The sequence below is a fragment of the Passer domesticus genome, unplaced genomic scaffold (genome assembly GCF_036417665.1).
Source record: "Passer domesticus isolate bPasDom1 unplaced genomic scaffold, bPasDom1.hap1 HAP1_SCAFFOLD_81, whole genome shotgun sequence".
NCBI classification, from domain to species: domain Eukaryota; kingdom Metazoa; phylum Chordata; class Aves; order Passeriformes; family Passeridae; genus Passer; species Passer domesticus.
In genome coordinates this window covers 287,504-305,514 of record NW_026990178.1, presented here as the reverse complement: position 1 = coordinate 305,514, position 18,011 = coordinate 287,504, and the positions used below count along the sequence as shown (strand labels likewise).

The window sequence follows — 18,011 nt, the reverse complement described above, 5'->3', positions numbered from 1 at the left end:
ACTGGGGGGGTCTCGGGGTGCCCCCCACCACACCCTGTGTCGCGGCACAGCCCCCCGACCCCCAGCCCCATCGCGGCCACCCGTGCCAAAGTGACCCCGCCAACCCCAGCCCACCCCGCGGGGCGCGGAGACCACCGAGGACCCCGCACCGGGGAGGCGTGAGGCGCCCCCGGGAGCCGGTACCGGGGCTGTACCCTGTCCCGGACGCTCTGTCCCCGCCGTGGTACCTGCCGTGAGGGGGCTCAGACCCCCGCCCGCTCTGGCCGCGGCCGTGCCGGGGCTGCCGCTCGCTCCGTCCGTCCGGACCCGGCGCTGGCGCAGCCGCTGCCGCCGCGGTCATGTGCCGGTGCCGGCACGGGCTCAGGGAGCGAGTCCCCCGGCCAGAGCCGGACAAAGAGCCCTTTTCAGCGGCGCTGGGCCCCGCGGGCCCCTCGGCGTCAGGGGACAAAGGTCCGGCACGCTTGGCACCGGCAGCGCCGGGCACTCCCCGCGCGGGGCACCCGCGGGGCGCGGGGCACCAGACTCTGCAGAGGGGGTGGGCGTGCGGCCAGGACCCCTCCCGCACCCCCGACCCTCTGGGCTCTCACCTCCATCCTCCGGCGTTCCCCGGGCAGCGGGGCTGGCGCCACGTGCGCGGGGCTGGCACGGCTGGCACGGCGCCCGGCGGGATCCCAGCGCTGGCACACGTCAACGGGGCTGGCACACGCCGGCGCGGTGCCACCGCACCCGGCCCGGGGCCCGCCCGTGCCCGCGGGGCCGGGGCCGCTGGTGCCGCACCCGCGCCCGCTCCGTGTGCGGCCCCCAAAGGGGCGCGGGGGTCACCGAGACCCCCAGCCCTGCCCTCGCCCACCTGTCACCGGGGGCATCTCAGAGCCACCACTGAGCACAGCCACCTCAGGGGGACACAGCACCCACACACAGCCGGGCTCCTGCCTGACCCCACTCCCAGTGCTCCCAGTTGGGTCTGGGACCCCATCCATCCCAATCCCAGTGCTCCCAGTTGTGTCTGGGACCCCCATCCATCCCAATCCCAGTGATCCCAGCTGGGACTGAGACATTCCCCCTATTCCCATGCTCCCAGCTGGGACTGGAATTCTGGAATTTCCCCCCCTCCCCCCAGTCCTCCCTCAATCCCAGTCATGCAAAAGGCTACAATTAATTTCAAATTTTATTTGAAGTCTTATTCCAAGTTTTATTTCACTGGCGTCACACGGGTGACCCAAAGTCCTCCTGCCCACCTCCTGCCCTGGCACGAGGGTGCCCAGGAACCTCCCCAAGTGAGGATCCCCCCACTCTGAGCTCCTGGGCAGGGCAGGAACATCCCTGCACACCTTGAGCCCCTGAACACCACAACCCCTGCTTTGGCACCAGTGCCAGAGAACACCGGGAGGATAAAAAGAGCTCCATGAAGCAGAGCCACTGCTGGGGGGCTCAGAGGGGGCCCCCGTGGCGGCTGCGGCAGGTGATGAGGTACTGCGGGTAGGCCTGGGTGTCGTTGAAGACGACGAAGATGTCGGGCTGCCGCGGGTCATCCACCACGCTGTGGTAGCGCTGGGGCGCCCCGGAGCCCTCCCGCAGAGGGGGTGCCCGCAGCCCCCGCCGCCCGGCCGTGAACTCCCCGGTCAGCACCTTGGCCACGAAGATGAACTTGGTGCCATTGGCGCTGGGCGGGGAGTAGCGGTCCCGCGCCGAGATCACCGCGCGCGCCGCGAAGTAAACGCCGCGGCCGTAGAGCGTGGCTGGGGGACGGGCATCAGATGGGGCACGGGGGGGGGGTGCCCGCGGCTCCGGGACCACATCGGCACCCCTGGCCCACATCGGGACCCCACTCCACACTGAGGGCAGCGTGCCCACCTTGGCACCCCATTCCCATCCACCCGTGATCACCCTGTTCCTGTGCAAATGGCACTGTGCCCACCTCACCACCCCGTTTCCACACCAGGAACACCTTGCCCATCTTGGCACCCCATTCCCATGCCCCCATGATCACCCTGTTCCTGTGGAAATGGCACTGTGCCCACCTCACCACCCCATTCCCACACCAAGGGCACTGTGCCCACCTCACCACCCCATTCCCACACTGAGGGCACCATGCCCACCTTGACACCCCATTCCCATGCCAATAGCACCCAGTGCCCTGTTCCCACGCTGTCAGCACCATGCCCACGTGGACACCCTGTACCCATGCCAACGACACCATGCCCCGCTTGGTGCCCTGTTCCCATGCTCATGGCACCATGCCTCCCTTGGCGCCCTGTTCCCACACCAAGGGCACCGCGTGGTCACCCCTCACCCGGCGCTCACCGTTCTTCCCGCAGAAGCTGCGGTTGAAGCCGTGCAGGCAGATCTCGCAGCTGGAGGCCTTGGTGGTGCCGTGGAAGAGGACGCGCTCCACGGCGGTGCCGGCGGCGCAGGCACGCTTCACGCTGCCCTTCTTCAGCTGGTACTGCTTGTACAGCACTGGGTGGATCAGCTTCTGCACCTGCTGGGCACCGCCGTGTCACTGCTCTGCCACGGGCACACCCTGGGGGTCCCCCACGCCCAGCCCCACCTGCACGACGCTGATCTGGCTCTGCAGCTCCTCCAGAGTGCCGCAGAAATGGCGCACCGTGTCAGCGAACTCCTCCGAGTCCTCGGCCAGCACCATCAGCCGCACCTCCTCCTCCAGCCCAGCCACCTCTGGCCCTGCCGGACAAAGCCCCGGTGAGCGTGGGCACAGCGAGGGGCAGGGCTGGCCCCACGGCACCCACACGCACCGAGCGGGAAGAAGGTGCTGTCCATGGGGGGCTGGCTGCGGCAGACGGGCACGGCGCGGGCGCTGCCGATGTCGAACTCCTCCATGCGCTCCAAGTCCACGGTGAAGGGCCGCCCATCCAGCACCAGATCCAGCCGGCGCTCCTGGCGCAACCAGGCCTGCTCCAGCAGCGCCGCAGCCTCGGGGGCGTAGGGGACGGCGGTGCCAGAGGGATCCCAGCGCACCCAGCGCGTGGTGGCAGCGGTGGCAGCGTGCCCCGGTGCTGGCAGGCGGTGGAGCAGCGACGCGAGGTCTCGGGCGGCAGCAGCCGTGTAGTCGGCGAAGCCGCGCAGCGTGGCGGTGTCACCGCGCAGGCCGAGCTGCACGGCGTGCCGGCACCGCAGCAGCGCCAGCGCACAGCGGCCGGCGGCCGGCAGCGCCCGCAGCCGCTCGCTCGCCACCTCCTGCTCCCGCAGCTGCCCCGCCAGCGCCCGCTGCAGCTCCTGCGCCACCAGCGACGCGTCCTGCTCGAAGGAGCAGAACACCGTCACCTGCGCCGCGTCTGCCGCCAGCAGCGCCTCCTCCAGCGAGGCCTCCAGCGCGGCCAGCAGCCTGGCGTCCTCCTCGGCCTGCTCCTGCTCCTGCTCCCGGCTGTAGGAGTGCAGGGACAGGGCGGTGGCGCGCTCCAGCTCCTCCTGCTCGTCCCTTGCGTGGTCCATGGAGTACTGGATGGCCAGGGCCATCTGCACCTCCTCCTCCTCCTCCACCCCGGTGTCCGACAGCAGCTCCCCGGCACCGTCCCCGCCGGCCGCGCAGATGAACGCGGCGTTGGGGTCCCGCTCGTCGCCGGGGACGGCGTCAGGCCAGGGGTCGGGGCTGCCGTGGTCGTCGGCGTCGCTCGGGCGCAGCGCTGCCAGCACCTCCCTGATCTCCTCTGCAGGAGCAGCGGGGTGTCAGCCATGAGGCCCCACCGCGTCCTGGGGGAGGACCAGCACCCGTGGTCCCCTCATCCCACTGCAGCGCCCGGAGAGCGGGCACCAAAGTGGCACCTCACCTGCGCTGGAACGAAAGCCTTCATCATCACCATCACCTTCGCCATCAGCAGCGGCATTGTTGCCCTCAGGAAGGTCCCTGTGCCAGGACTGTGACTGGGGCTCCCGGTGGGTGTTTGGGCGCAGCAGTTCCTCCAGCTCCAGCTGTGGGGATCAAGGGGTGGCATCACCAACGCTGCTCTGGCACAGCAGGGACCAGCACAACGGCACCCATTTGCCAGACCCCTCCCCACGAGGCTGCACCTGGGGATCCGGAGGGCTCCAGGGTTCACCGTCCAGCTGGATGACGCACTGGAAGCGGCTCTCCAGCTGCTGGAGGAGGCTCTGCCCATCCAGGTCCCACAGGAAGCGGGCAACGCCGGGGAAGCGCAGGGTTGTGGGGTGCGAGGCCACTGAGTCCAGCAGGCTCTGCAGGAAATCTGCCATGGCCTGGCACCGGCCCGGCTCCCCACTCACCTGGCAGCAGGTGGGCAAACGGTCAGCACTGGGTACCAGCACCTGCCCACGCACGGGGAGGTGGGAGCACAGCAGAGCCCTGCCTGCACCCCAGCTTGTACCTGCCCACACCTGCCTGCACCTGCTCACACCTGCCTGCACTGCTGCCTGCACCTGCCCGCACCTGCTCACACCTGCCCACACCTTCCTGTACCTGCCCACATCCCTGCCTCCACCTGCTCACACCTACCTGTACCTGCCCACATCCCTGCCTGCACCAACCCAAACCTGCACCTCCCTGCACTGCTGCCTGTATCTCTCCACAGCTGTCTGCACCTCCCTGCACTGCTGCCTGCACCTGCCCACAGCTGTCTGCACCTGCCTGCACCAGCCCACACCTTCCTGTACCTGCCCACACCTGCCTGCACCACCCCACACCTGCCTGCACTGTTCCCTGCACCTGCCTTTACCTGCCCACACCTGCCCGCACCTGCCCACACCCCTGGACTCGATCTTTAAGGTCTCTTCCAACCTAGTCTTTCTGTGAATCCTGTGACTTCTACCCCAGCTGCAGCTCACCCGGAAGCCAGAGACGTCGCCCCCCTCCAGTGGCAGCAGGGACACTTCGGGGACGCTGCTGAGCACGTCCTGGTAGTGCTGCTGCAGGTACCGCATGGCGCCCGGCTCCGCTGGCACCAGCGCCTCGTCCTGCTCCAGCACCGCCGACATCGGCCCCGGCACCACCACCGACACGGGCCTGGGGGGCTGGGGCTGGCTGGGCACGGCCCGGAACCCCTCTGTGTCCTTGTCCCCGCTGGGGAAGGCGGCTGGTGGCTGCCCTGGCGCTGGGTGTGATGTTGGTGCTGCCGGTGCCGGCGCTGTGTCCAGTGAGGAGTTCGTGTGTGCCACGGTGGGGTCTGAGGATGGCTCCGAGTCCGGCGGGCAATCTGTGTCCAGCAAGGGCTGCCTGACCAGCAGGGGCTCCACGTCAGGAGAAGAGGCCCTGTCCGGAGCGGGGACAGCGTCCATGGGCATGTCCATGCTCTCCTCCAGCAGCTCCAGGAAGGGAAAGTGGGGGGCGAGTTCCAGCACCACGTCCTGCAGCCGGTGTGGCCTCTGCAGCACCCGCTCTGCGGCTGCAGGGGACAAAGGGACGGGCAGCTGTGGCCCAGAGTGGCTCCCCGTGCCCCCATGATCACCCTGTTCCTGTGCCAATGGCACTGTGCCCACCTCAATATCCTGCTCCTGCACCAAGGGCACTGTGCCCACCTTGGCATCCCCTTCCCCTGTGATCACCCTGTTCCTGTGCAAATGGCACTGTGCCCACATCACCACCCTGCTCCTGCACAAAGGGCTCTGTGCCCACCTTGGCACCCCATTCCCATGCCCCCATGATCACCCTATTCCTGATCAAATGGCACCATGCCCACGTCATCACCCTGTTCCTGCACTGAGGGCACCATGCCCTCCTTGGCACCCCATTCCCATCCACCCGTGATCACCCTGTTCCTGTGCAAATGGCACCGTGCCCACCTTGGCACCCCATTCCCATGCCCCCATGATCACCCTATTCCTGAGCAAATGGCACCATGCCCACGTCATCACTCTGTTCCTGCACTGAGGGCACCATGCCCACCTTGGCACCCCATTCCCATCCACCCGTGATCACCCTATTCCTGTGCAAATGGCACTGTGCCCACCTCACTATCCCATTCCACACTGAGGGCACCATGCCCACCTCACCACCCCATTCCACACCAAAGGCACCGTGCCCACCTTGGCACCCCATTCCCATGCCCCCATGATCACCCTGTTCCTGTGCAAATGGCACCACGCCCACCTCACCATCCCATTTCACACCAAGGGCACTGTGCCCACCTTGGCACCCCATTCCACACCAATGGCGCCATGCCCACCTTGGCACCCCATTCCCACACTGAGGGCGCTGCACCCACCTCACCACCCCATTCCCATGTCCCCACGCTCACCCTATTCCTGTGCAAAAGGCCCTGGCACCCTGGCCCCACCCGCTCACCTGCGGGCTCCTGGAAGGTGACGACGGCCCCGCGCCCCCCTGGCAGCAGCCGCACGTCGCTCACGCGGCCGCCGCCGCTGCGCCGGTTCTCGAAGTAGAGCTCGAGCAGGTCCCGGCTCAGCGCCGGCCCCGCCGCCCGCACCAGCACCGCGGGGCTCCGCGGCACCCGCAGCAGCGCCAGCCCCCGCTGCCGCGCCCGCTGCTCCGCCGACGCCAGCTCTGCAGCACGGGCAGTGCTGGCACCGCGCGCCCACGGCCGGGCCAGCGCCCCCGCGGCGCTGCCATGCCCAGGGGTGGGCACCCGGCAGAACCCGCGCCCCAAAACGCCACCCCGGTGCTCCCAGATCCCTCAAATCATCAGCCCTCAATCCCCAATACTCCCACCCTTGGCACCCAGGCACCTGGCAGAATCCACACCCCAAAATGCCATCCCAGTGCTCCCAGATCCCTCAGACCATCAGGCCCCTGTCCCCCAATACTCCCACCCCTGGCACCCAGGCACCCAGCAGAACCCACGCCCCAAAACGCCACCCTGGTGTCCCCCAGATCCCCCAGCGCATCAGGCCCCTGTCCCCCCAATACTCCCAGCTCTTGCACCAGGGCACCGGGCAGAACTCACACCCCAAAATGCCACCCTGGTGTCCCCCCCAGCCCATCAGCTACCTGCCCCCCCAACACTCCCACCCCGGCACCATTGCTCCCCCACCCCTCAGCAGTCACCCCAGGCCCTGGATCCCCACCTCATTGCCCCCCATTCCCCTGGCAGCTCCATCACATCCCCTTTCCCCTCCTCAACCCCATCCCCAACATCCCCATCCCATCCTGGTGCCCCTCCCAGACCCCCGAGCCCATCAGGCCCCCAGCTCCCCAATACTCCCACCTCTGGCACCAGGGCACCTGGCAGAACCTGCGCCCCAAAACGCTCCCCTGGTGCTCCCAGACCCCCCAGCCCATCAGGCCCTTGTCCCCCCAATACTCCCACCTCTGGCACCAGGGCACCGGGCAGAACTCACACCCCAAAATGCCACTCTGGTGCTCCCAGACCCCCCAGCCCATCAGCCCTCTGTCCCCCCAATACTCCCACCCCTGGCACCAGGGCACACAGCAGAACCTGTACCCCAAAATGCCACCCTGGTGCTCCCAGATCCCTCAGACCATGAGCCCCCGGCCCCTCCAATACTCCCACCCCTGTCACCAGGGCACCCAGCAGAACCCGTGCCCCAAAATGCCACCCTGGTGTCCGCCCCCCCACCCCCCAGCCCCCCAACACTCCCACCCTGGCACCACTGTCCCCCCACCCACCCCCCAGCAGCCTGACCCTGTCACCCCAGCCCATCTCCCCCTCCTGTTCCCCCCATCCCCCTGGCAGCTCCATCCCACCACCCCTGCCCACCACCCCCGACATCCCCCTCCCACCCTGGTGTCCCCCCACGGCCCCCAGTCCCACCTGGGGGGCTCAGGGGGTCCTGCAGGCGCAGCAGCGCCCAGCCGGGCACAGAGCCCTGGCACAGGGTGACAGCGCCGGGGGGGACCCCCAGCAGGGTCTCCAGGTGCTCGGGGGGGGTCCCGGGCTCCAGACCCCGCAGCAGCAGGTGGGTGGGGTCCCAGGGGGGGGCCAGGCGTACCCCCAGCTCGGCCCCCCCGAGCCTGTGGCTGCCGTGGGCCAGCACGTTCTGTGCATCTGTGCAGGGAGACTGGGCTCGGTGGGGGCTCACCCAGCACCCCCTCACCCCCCGGGACCCCACAGGACTGCTCACAGTGATCCCAGTGGGAATGGGAACCCCCACACCCCATCCCAGTGCTTCCAGTGGGGCTGGGATCCCCGCCACCTTATCCCAGTGGGGCTGGAAACTCCCACACCCCATGCCAGTGCTCCCAGTTGGGACTGTGCCCTCCACACCCTATCCCAGTGCTCCCAGCAGGGCTGGGATCCCCCAGTGGGAATGGGAACCCCCACACCCTGTCCCAGTGTACCCAGTAAGGATTGGGCCCACACATTCTATCCCAGTGCTCTCAGTGGGGTTGGGAGCTCCAAACACAATCCCAGTACTCCCAGTGGGAATGGGAACCCCCACACCCCATCCCAGTGCTCCCAGTTGGGTCTGGGGTCCCCCCCACCTTATCCCAATGGGGCTAGGAACTCCCACACCCCATGCCGGTGCTCCCAGTGGGACTGGGATCCCCCAAAGCCTATCCCAGTGCTCCCAGTTGGATCTGGGATCCCCCACAGCCTATCCCAGTGCTCCCACTGGGGTTGGGAGCTTCAAACACAATTCCAGTACTCCCAGTCAGGACTGGGACAGTCACACACACATCCCCTCCCAGTGCTCCTAGTGGGACTGAGACCCCCAAATCCCATCCCAGTGCTCCCAGTAGGGCTGAGACTCCCAAATCCCATCCCAGTGATCCCAGAGGGGCTGGGATCCCCCACACCCTATCCCAGTGCTCCCAGTGCGACTGAGACCCCCAAATCCCATCCCAGTGCTCCCCGTTGGATCCGGGACACGGCCCCCTGCCCACGCTTACCCTGGGGGTCCTCAAAGGTGAGGAAGAGGAGGGGCCCGAGGCGCTGGCAGCTCCGCACGGGCCCCCCGCCCGAGCGCCGCCGGCTCTCGAAGTACAGCACCAGCAGCTCCTCGGGGGCGTCGGGGGGCACCCCCCGCACCTCCAGCACCCCCCCGGCCATCCTGGGGCACACACACATTTGGGGCTGGGACCCCCTCGCTTCCTTTACGCCCCCTCCCGCTGGGACCCCCCCGTGACCCCAAACCCCCTCCCCAAACCCCCCGTACCGAGGGCACCCCCGGCCCCGCGCCCGCAGGGGGGGACCCCCCTGTAGCCACAAGCAGGGACCCCCCCACCCCAGAGCGGGACCCCCCGATGGCCCCGGGCCTCCCCAGCCCCGTGGGGGTCCCACGGCCCCCGGCAGAGCCCCCCACCCCGCGGGGCAGGGCCCCCCCTCTCACCGGACGCTGCGAGGCTCCGCCCCGACCGAGAACCGAAACCGAAACCGGGCCCAGAACGGGAAGGGGAAGGGCGGGGGGCGGGACAGGGGTGGGGACACGGGACACGGGACAGGCCCCACGCGGGACGCGGGGACGCGTGGCGGTCACCCTGAGGAGGAACGGGGACCGAGGGACCGGCCACACGGGGGACACGGCAGGGGGACAGGGGGACAAGTGACTGTCCCTTGTGCGTGACCGGCCCCACGCGTGACCGGGGACACGGAACTGGCACCAGATGTGGCGAGGGGACACGGGAAAATCCCCACGGGTGACGGGGGTACACGGGACTGTCCCCGAGAGGGACACGGGGACACGGGGCCAGCCACGCGGGTGGCAGGGGGACGAGTGACTGTCCCTCGTGTGTGGTCGGGGGACCCGTGGCCAGCCCCAGGAGTGACCAGGGGGCACGGAACTGACCCCAGACGTGACAAGGGGACGTGAGATAAGCCCCACGAGTGACCAGGGGACACAGAACTGACCCCAGACACCCCAAGGGGACATGGAACAAGCTCCCCAGAGGTACATGAGAATGACATAGGCACACGGGCCATGCCCAGGGGTGACAAGGGGATAAGTGACTGTCCCTCGTGTGTGGTTGGGGGACCCGTGACCGTCCCCACGCGTGACCAGGGACACGGAACTGACTCCAGCCACCACTAGGGGACACGGAACAAGCCCCCCAGAGGTACATGAGAATGACACAGGCGCATGGGCCATGCCCAGGGGTGACAGGGGCACACGTGGCCGCCCCTCGCTCGTCACCTGCGGCTCGTGACCGTCCCCACGCGTGACACGGCGGGGCCGGGGCCGCCCGCACCGAGGGCGCGCCGCCGCCACCAGGGGGCGCTGTGCTGCGAGGAACCCGTGGCCCCGCCCACAACAAGGCCCCGCCCCTCCTCCTGTAGCCTACGCAGCACTAGCGGGCGAAGCCCCGCCCCCTCCAAGCCCCGCCCCGCGCAGGCCCCGCCCCGCCCAGCGCGCAGCGAGCGGACCCCGCGCAGCTCGGCCCGGCCGGTGAGCGGGGGGCGCGGGGGGACCGGGGGGCCCGGGGCTCGGACCGGGGGTTCTGGCGGCGAGCGAAGGGTGCGGGGGATTCAGAGCCGCCCCCCAGCGCGGTTCCCTGAGCCGCTGCCCGCTGCCGCATTCCGCAGCGCACGGGTTCGGTGCGAGGGGGGGGTGCGGGGGGCTGGCGGGGCCGAGCGGGACCCCGCGGCCGCGGGCACGGCGGGGGTCTCCCGGTGGCTCCCCCCGCGCGGCAGCGCTCGGGGATTAGGCTCGCTGCTGCCGTAAATAGGCCGCGCCGGGGCTTTACCGAGCGTCAGGGCAAAGCGGCTTACGGGACTCGGAGAGAACCGGTGGTGCGGGCAGGGACGGGGGGGGAGCGGGCGGCGGCACCCCCGCAACCCGTGATGCGGGAGCGCCTGCACCCCCGCAACCGCGCCCGCCGGGCTCTGGGCGTCCCTGCGCCCCCCGCACGCCGTGCTGCCGGCACCCCCGCAGCCCGTGATGCAATCCGCGGGTGCGGACACCCCCCGCGCCCCACGGCCCCCGTGAGGGGTGCCTCCCGTGAGGGGTGCCCCCGTGAGGGGTGCCCCCCGTGTGAGAGGTACCCCCCGTGAGGGGTGCTCCCGTGAGGGGTGCCTCCCTTGAGGGGTGTCTCCCGTGTGAGGGGTACCCCCCGTGAGGGGTGCTCCCCGTGAGGAGTGCCCCCGTGAGGGGTGTCTCCCGTGAGGGGTGCCCCCGTGAGGGGTGCCCCCCGTGAGGGGTGCCCCCCGTGTTAGGGGTACCCCCCGTGAGGAGTGCCCCCGTGAGGGGTGTCTCCCGTGCCCTGCACCCCCCGTGTTAGGGGTACCCCCCGTGAGGAGTGCCCCCGTGAGGGGTGTCTCCCGTGCCCTGCACCCCCCGTGTTAGGGGTACCCCCCGTGAGGAGTGCCCCCGTGAGGGGTGCCTCCCGTGCCCTGCACCCCCCGGGACGCTGCCCAGGCCCGGTGTCGGTGCCGGCGCCGCAGGGCCGGGCCCCCCCGTCCCTCCCGCCCGCCCGGGGCGCGGGGCCGTCACGCGGCCGCCGTGGTTGCGCCACCGGCCGGCGCTGCCCGTTGGCCGGGCCGGGCCCGCTGCGGCAGCGGAACCGCTTCGGCACCGCCGCCCGCCAGGCTGCGGCAGCGAGTCCGCACGGCTGCCGGGACCGGTACCGCACCGCCGGCTGCGCGGGCCCCGCGCAGGGCGCAGCCGCCGCTTCCGCACCGCCCGGTTTTGTAACCGGGCTCCCGGGAGCGGGGGCGGCCCCGGGGCTGCGGTGGAGCCCGTCCGGCTCCATGAGGTGGGGCCGCGGCCGGGCCTGGGCACGGGCCTGGCGGGACGCCGCCGCTGGCGGTGGCGGCCCGAGGGGGCGGTGGAGCAGCGCCGGGGCTCCCCCGCAGCGCTGCCGGTAATCGCGGCGGGAGCCGGTGCCGCGCGGCGGTGCCAGCCCCGCGGCCGAGCCCCCGAGGCGCCGCCGGGCCCGCGGCCCCGGGGCTGTTGCCATGGCAACGGCCTCGCCGCCGCCATCTTGTGCGGGCGCGGGGGCGGGGGGAGCAGGACGGGACCCCCCGATGGCGGGGACCCCCATGCTGGGGCATCCCCGGCGGAGGGACCCCCATCCCAGGCACCCCTGAGTGAGGAAGCCCCATCCCGGGCAGCCTCCGAGGGAGGGACCCCCATCCCGAGGCATTTCCCCGAGTGGAGACCCCCATCCCCGAGTGAGGAACCTCCATCCCGGGCATTCCTGAGTGAGGGACCCCCATACTGGGGCATGTCCCAGTGGGGACCCCCATCCCTGGGCATCCCCCGAGTGAGGGACCCCCATCCCCGAGTCAGGAACACCCATCCCAGGGCATCCCCGAGCGAGGGATCCCCATCCCCAGGCATTCCCGAGTGAGGGACTCCCATCCCAGGCATCCCCTGAGTGGAGACCCCCATCCCCGAGTGAGGAACACCCATCCCAGGCATTCCCGAGTGAGGGACCCCCCTCCCGGGCCATCTCCCAGTGGGGACCCCCACTGCGGTGCTGAACTGGCTGGGGACCCCCGGGGGTGGGGAGTGATGGCCATGGGGGGGTGATGATGGCCATGGGGGAGATGAGGAGGGGGCTGACAGCCATGGGTCAGTGATGGCCTTGGGGGGCTGCTGGCCTTGGGGGGGTGATGGCCATGGGGGTGATGAGGAGGGGGTGACAGCCGTGGGGGACAACACCCCCATCTCTAACCCCCTGTCCCCCCCCACCCACAGCACGAAGGCGGCCGCAGCCCGCGGGCCACCATGTCCCACGAGAAGAGTTTCCTGGTGACGAGCGACGGTTTCGGGGGCCAGCAACCGCCGACGGCCCCCCCGGCCTACCCTCAGCCCCCGTACCCCGTGGCCCCGTACCCCCAGCCCCAGTTTGCCCCCACGCCCTACCCGCAGCCGGGCTTCGCGCAGGGGCCGGGGCCGTACCCGCCGCCGGGGCCGTACCCCCCCGCCGGGCCGTACCCCCCCGGGCCGTACCCCCCGCCCGGCCCGTACCCCCAGGGCCCCTATGGCCAGCCGCCCTACGCCCAGCCCCAGCCCATGGTCCCTGGAGACCAGGACTGTAAGTACTGGGAAAAAGGGGGTGGGGGGCTCCAGATGGGCTGGGGGACCCTCCTGGCTCCGTGCCGGGGGGGTGTGACACGCCTGGGCTCCTGGCTGAGGCTGGGGGCTTCGGGGGTGCGGGGCAGCTCCTGGGTGTGGGCACTGAGGGCAGCCTGGAGGGCTCCCTTGGAGGGGGAGAAGAGCAGACAGTGGGGGGGTCTGGCAGCTCAGGGGGGCCAAGTGGGGCAGCAGGGACCCCCCTGTGGCTCCACCTGCTGCCCCACAGGTTCTAGGGGACTCTGCCCACCGGGGACAGACCCTGGGAGGGGTGACACTGCCCAGAGCTGTGCCAGCTGTGACACCTGGCTTTGGGGGACACAGAGCTCCACTCCCCTTGGCTGCTGTCCCACATGTCCTGGGGGGCAGCTGGGGGACTTTGCCCACTAGGGATGGACACTGAGAGGGGGCACATTGCCCAGAACTATGCCAGCTGTGCCAGCTGGCTTTGGGGGGCAGAGAGTTCCACTCCCGTGGCTGCTGCTCTAGACATCCTGGGGGGCAGCTAAGAGACTCTGCCCACCAGGGATGGACCCTGGGAGGGGTGACACTGCCCAGAGCTGTGCCAGCTGTGACACCTGGCTTTGGGGGACACAGAGCTCCACTCCCTGTGGCTGCTGTCCCACCTGTCCTGGGGGACTTTGCCCACCGGGGATGGACCCTGGGAGGCGTGACACTGCCCAGAACCGTGCCAGCTGTGCCACCTGGCTTTGGGGGGCACTCCCCACGTCTCGTGGGACCCCCCCCGAGCGGTGTGGCCCCCTCCCCACAGCCCCCCTGCACAGCACCTACCACGAGGACGGGCCCCCCTCCTACTATGACAACCAGGACTTCCCGTCGGCGCACTGGGACGACAAGAGCATCCGGCAGGCCTTCATCCGCAAGGTGGGACACGGGGGGCTCGGGGTGGGCTGCGGGGCACCGGGGGATCCCCCTGTGACCCTGCCACCCGTCCCCAGGTGTTCCTGGTGCTCACGCTGCAGCTGACCGTCACCTTCGCCTTCGTGACCGTCTTCACCTTCGTCAAAGGCGTGCGGGGCTTCGTGCAGCGCAATGTGTGGACGTACTACGTGTCCTACGCCGTGTTCTTCATCTCCCTCATCGTCCTCAGCTGCTGCGGCGACTTCCGCCGCAAGCACCCCTGGAACCTCGTGTCCCTGGTGGGCTGGGGGCACAGCTGGCAGGGCCGGGAGCAGCTGGGGCTTCCTGGGCTAGGGACACGGCGTGGCGGGGGTTAGGGGTGCTGGGCTGGGGCCTCATGGAAGGTTTGGGGGTGCCACAGTGGGGTGGGTTTGGGGGTGCAGAGCCGGGGAACATAGAGCGTTCAAAGTTGCTGGGCTGGGGGCTCATGGAAGGTTTGGGGCTGCCACGGTGGGATGAGTTTGGGGGTGCTGAGCTAGGTGGGGTGACAGGACAGGTTTGGGGGTGCCAAGGCACACAGAGGGTTTAAGGGTGCTGGGCTAAGGGCTCATGGAAGGTTTGGAGGTGCTGAGCTAGACAGCACACAGAGGGTTTAAGGGTGCTGGTTTGGGGGCAGATGGAAAGTTTGGGGGTGCCATGGTGGGGTGGGTTTGGGGGTGCTGAACCAGGAAACACAGAGAGTGTTTAAGGATGCTGGGTTGGGGGTACATGGACGGTTTGGGGCTGCCACAGTGGGGTGGGTTTGGGGGTGCTGAGCTGGGTGGGGTGACAGGGCAGGTTTGGGGGTGCCAAGACACACAGAGGGTTTAAGGGTGCTGTGGTGGGGGTCCATGGAAGCTTTGGGGGTGCTGAGCTAGACAGCGCACAGAGGGTTTAAGGGTGCTGGGTTGGGGGCACATGGAAGGTTTGGGGGTGCCACAGTGGGGGCACTGGGTGGGGTGGGTTTGAGGGTGCTGAGCCAGGGGGCACATGGCGTGTTTGGGGGTGCCAGGCTGGGCACACAGGCCTGATGGGTTCCCCCCTTGCCTTCCCAGTCCATCCTGACTGTCAGCCTGTCCTACATGGTGGGGATGATCGCCAGCTTCTATGACACCGAGGCTGTCATCATGGCTGTCGGCATCACCGTCGTCGTCTGCTTCACCGTGGTCATCTTCTCCCTGCAGGTCAGTGCCAGGGCTGCCCCTGCTCCTGCCTGGGGGGCTCCAGACTGGGGGTACGACACCCCAGTGACTCCCTGCTGGGCTCCTGGGGGGCTGTGGGATCTCCTCTCCTGGGCCTTTGGACCCCAGATGGGGTGTACAGCCCTCCCCAGCTCCCTGCTGGCTCTGGGGGCTCCACACCGGGGTCTGATCCCCCCCAATCCCCCTCCCCACAGACCAAGTACGACTTCACCTCGTGCCGGGGCGTCCTCATCATCTGCCTCGTCGTGCTCGTCCTCTTCTCCATCCTGTGCATCTTCATCCGGAACCGCATCGTGGACATCGTCTACGCCTCGCTGGGGGCCCTGCTCTTCACCTGCGTGAGTCGAGGGGCTGGGACCCCCAGTGCTGGGGGGGGACACTGCCACCAGCACCCCGGGGTGCTCCGGCTCCGTGGGGAGATGTAGGGTGTGCTCGGGGTGGAGGGTGCAGGGTGTGCTCGGCTGGTTTGGGATGGAGGGGATTTCCTTCTGCCTTCCCACACTGCCCCATCCCACAGTTCCTGGTGGTGGACACGCAGGGCGTGCTCAGGATGGATGGGGCAGGGTGTGCTTGGCTGGTTTGGGGTGGGAGGGATTTATGGGACCCGCTGGCTGGTTCCTGCTGCCCCTGACACTGCCCCGTCCCGCAGTTCCTGGCGGTGGAGGGTGCAGGTTTGGGGTGGGAGGGATTTATGGGACCCGCTGGCTGGTTCCTGCCGCCCCTGACACTGCCCCGTCCCGCAGTTCCTGGCGGTGGACACGCAGCTGATCCTGGGGAACAAGCAGCTGGCGCTGAGCCCCGAGGAGTACATCTTCGCCGCGCTCAACCTCTACACCGACATCATCAACATCTTCCTCTACATCCTCGCCATCATCGGCAGGGCCAAGGAGTAGCCCCCGCCTCCCCGGCCCCGCGGCCCCGCCCCGGTCGGGATCCCCTCCCCGTAGCCGGTTTTGTTGCCGTTCTCATCGCGGTTCCTCCCCGCGGGGGCTTGCCCGGCCCCCTGCTCCTCCCCGCTGTGAATACGATTTCCCCCCTCCCTTTGCGTTGAACGCGGACTGGAAGCACTTTGGAACCCCCTGTGTCCTGTCCTGTCCCCACCACGCTGTCCCTTCCCTGTCACCCTTGTCACTACGCCGGCTGCACGGGCAGGGGCAGTGCCAACAGCACTGCAGATCCTCTGAGCCACTGTCCCTGCCTGTTCCCACCCCGAGCCACGGTCCCTGCCTGTGGCACCTCCAGACATCCCCGAGGCACCGTCCCCACGTGGGTGTACCACCAGAACCCCTCGAGCCACTGTCCCTGTCTGTCCCCAGACCCCCTGAGCCTGTGGCACCCTCAGACCCTCCTGCTCTGAGCCACTGTCCTCATGTGGAGACACTCCCGACCCCCTGAGCCACCAGCCCTGCCCATTGCCACCTGCCTGTCCCCACCCCCGAGCCACAGCCCCTGTCTGTGGCACCCCCAGACCCCCCCCGCCCTCCCCGCGTGGCCGAGGCCCCATCCTGGTCCTGCTGTTAATAAATTGTCTTGTTCATCTCCCATGGCTCTGGCTCCATCCCAGTGCGTCCTGCTGTCCCCAGCCCCCAGTGTCGCCACCACACTCCAGCTGGGGTCAGGTGGCACCAGGGCTGAGGGAGCTGAGGACAGCCTGGGGACAAGAAGGCTCAGGGGGGACCCCAGCAGGACTGGAAGACGCAGCCAGGTGAGGCTGGGTCCTGTTTCCTGAGGTTTAGGGGAGGTTTAGGTGGGATATTGGAAAAATTCTTTCCTGGGAAGGGCTGTGCAGCCCTGGCACAGCTGCCCCAGGCAGGGCTGAGTCCCCATCCCTGGGGGGATTTGACAGATGTGTGTATGTGGCACTTGGGGACATGGCCTTGGCAGTGCCCTGAGCAATGCTGGACCCGGTGGGCTCAGAGGCTTGTCCATCCAACCCAAACCATTCCATTATTCCTTGATGCCCAGTCCAGCCTGGCATCTCCTGACACGTTCCTTGGCAGCTCCAGCCCTGGCCAATATTTCTGTCTCCACATTCTCCCTCGGGAGACATTCCGTGCTCTTCCTTTGCTGCTCCCAGGTCTTTCCTGTTTGAAAGTTTTAAGAGCAGCTTTTAAGGGTTTTAAGGTGGCACCAGCAAAGGCATCAGCAAAAGGAGGTTTGAAATAAAAGTAGTAAAAGCTGCTCCTCTGCAGGGGCTGAGGGCTGAGCCCTGAGGGGCAGGGGAGCAGCCCAGGCTCGGCCTTGGTTCTCTGAGCACAGTGAAGGTGAGGCTCCTCCCGGGAATGCCGGGCACAGCCCAGGGGCAGGACAGCTCCAAGGCTCCCAGGAAGTGTTTGCAGGTCACAGGAGAGAGGGTGGACTTTGGCCATGCTCGTTTTCGATCCCGCCTGCAATCCGGGCCAGGAGCTCTCTCTGAAAGTTCCACAGAGACAGTGTTCCACTTGGGCTGTTCTTCAGGCAAGAAAAATGAGTTCCCAGGGCTGTTTGTTAAAGGAGGAGCTTGTTATCCAGCAGGAATTCCTGGGAGCAGACTGTGCTCCTGATAAGCTTGGAGGAGCTCAGCACAAGTGCTGCTCGTTGGGGTCTGGTGGCATTTCTGAGATCACAGAGCAGTGTGGGGGGGTGCAGCACCCCAGCTGCATCTCCCACCTGTCTGTCCCCGGGGCTCCACTGCCCACTGCTCTGTTCCTGGGCGTCCAGAGCAAGCCTTTCCTCTCCCAGGGCTGCCCAGCTCCCTCCCTGTCCTCTGTCCCTCTCCCAGCTCCCTCCCTGTCCCCTGTCCCTGTCCCTCTCCCAGCTCCCTCTCTGTTCCCTGTCCCAGCTCTGTCTCTGTCCCCTGTCCCTCTCCCAGGGCTGCCCAGCTCCCTCCCTGTCTCCTGTTCCTCTCCCAGAGCTCTCTCTCTGTCCCCTGTCCCTGTCCCAGCTCTGTCTCTGTCCTCTGTCCCTCTCCCAGCTCCCTCTCTGTCCCCTGTCCCTCTCCCAGGGCTCTCTCTCTGTCCCCTG

The 18,011-nt window shown here is 68.5% G+C and overlaps 2 protein-coding genes across 3 annotated transcripts; one reads left to right on the top strand and one right to left on the bottom strand.

The window, feature by feature from the left end:
• Positions 1 to 1,155: 1,155 nt before the first annotated feature.
• Positions 1,156 to 11,079, bottom strand: PARP10 (poly(ADP-ribose) polymerase family member 10). Of its 2 annotated transcripts, none has more exons than XM_064407124.1 (11): positions 10,599 to 11,079; positions 8,783 to 8,943; positions 7,704 to 7,937; positions 6,257 to 6,475; positions 4,801 to 5,357; positions 4,030 to 4,242; positions 3,789 to 3,930; positions 2,757 to 3,668; positions 2,552 to 2,685; positions 2,305 to 2,482; positions 1,156 to 1,739 (listed from the first exon to the last, which is right to left on the bottom strand). In XM_064407124.1, exons 2-11 carry the CDS (start codon positions 8,940 to 8,942, stop codon positions 1,432 to 1,434), a joined length of 3,057 nt encoding a protein of 1,018 aa, XP_064263194.1. In that variant the 5' UTR covers position 8,943; positions 10,599 to 11,079; the 3' UTR covers positions 1,156 to 1,431. The 2 variants fall into 2 exon arrangements, with proteins under 2 accessions (XP_064263194.1, XP_064263193.1); XM_064407123.1 differs by lacking the exon at positions 10,599 to 11,079 and adding an exon at positions 9,223 to 9,285.
• GRINA (glutamate ionotropic receptor NMDA type subunit associated protein 1) lies at positions 10,121 to 16,554 on the top strand. The gene is made up of 7 exons (XM_064407125.1): positions 10,121 to 10,275; positions 12,529 to 12,868; positions 13,679 to 13,791; positions 13,866 to 14,066; positions 14,862 to 14,990; positions 15,203 to 15,346; positions 15,752 to 16,554. Exons 2-7 carry the CDS (start codon positions 12,559 to 12,561, stop codon positions 15,899 to 15,901), a joined length of 1,047 nt encoding a protein of 348 aa, XP_064263195.1. The 5' UTR covers positions 10,121 to 10,275; positions 12,529 to 12,558; the 3' UTR covers positions 15,902 to 16,554.
• The last annotated feature ends 1,457 nt before the right edge of the window (positions 16,555 to 18,011 follow it).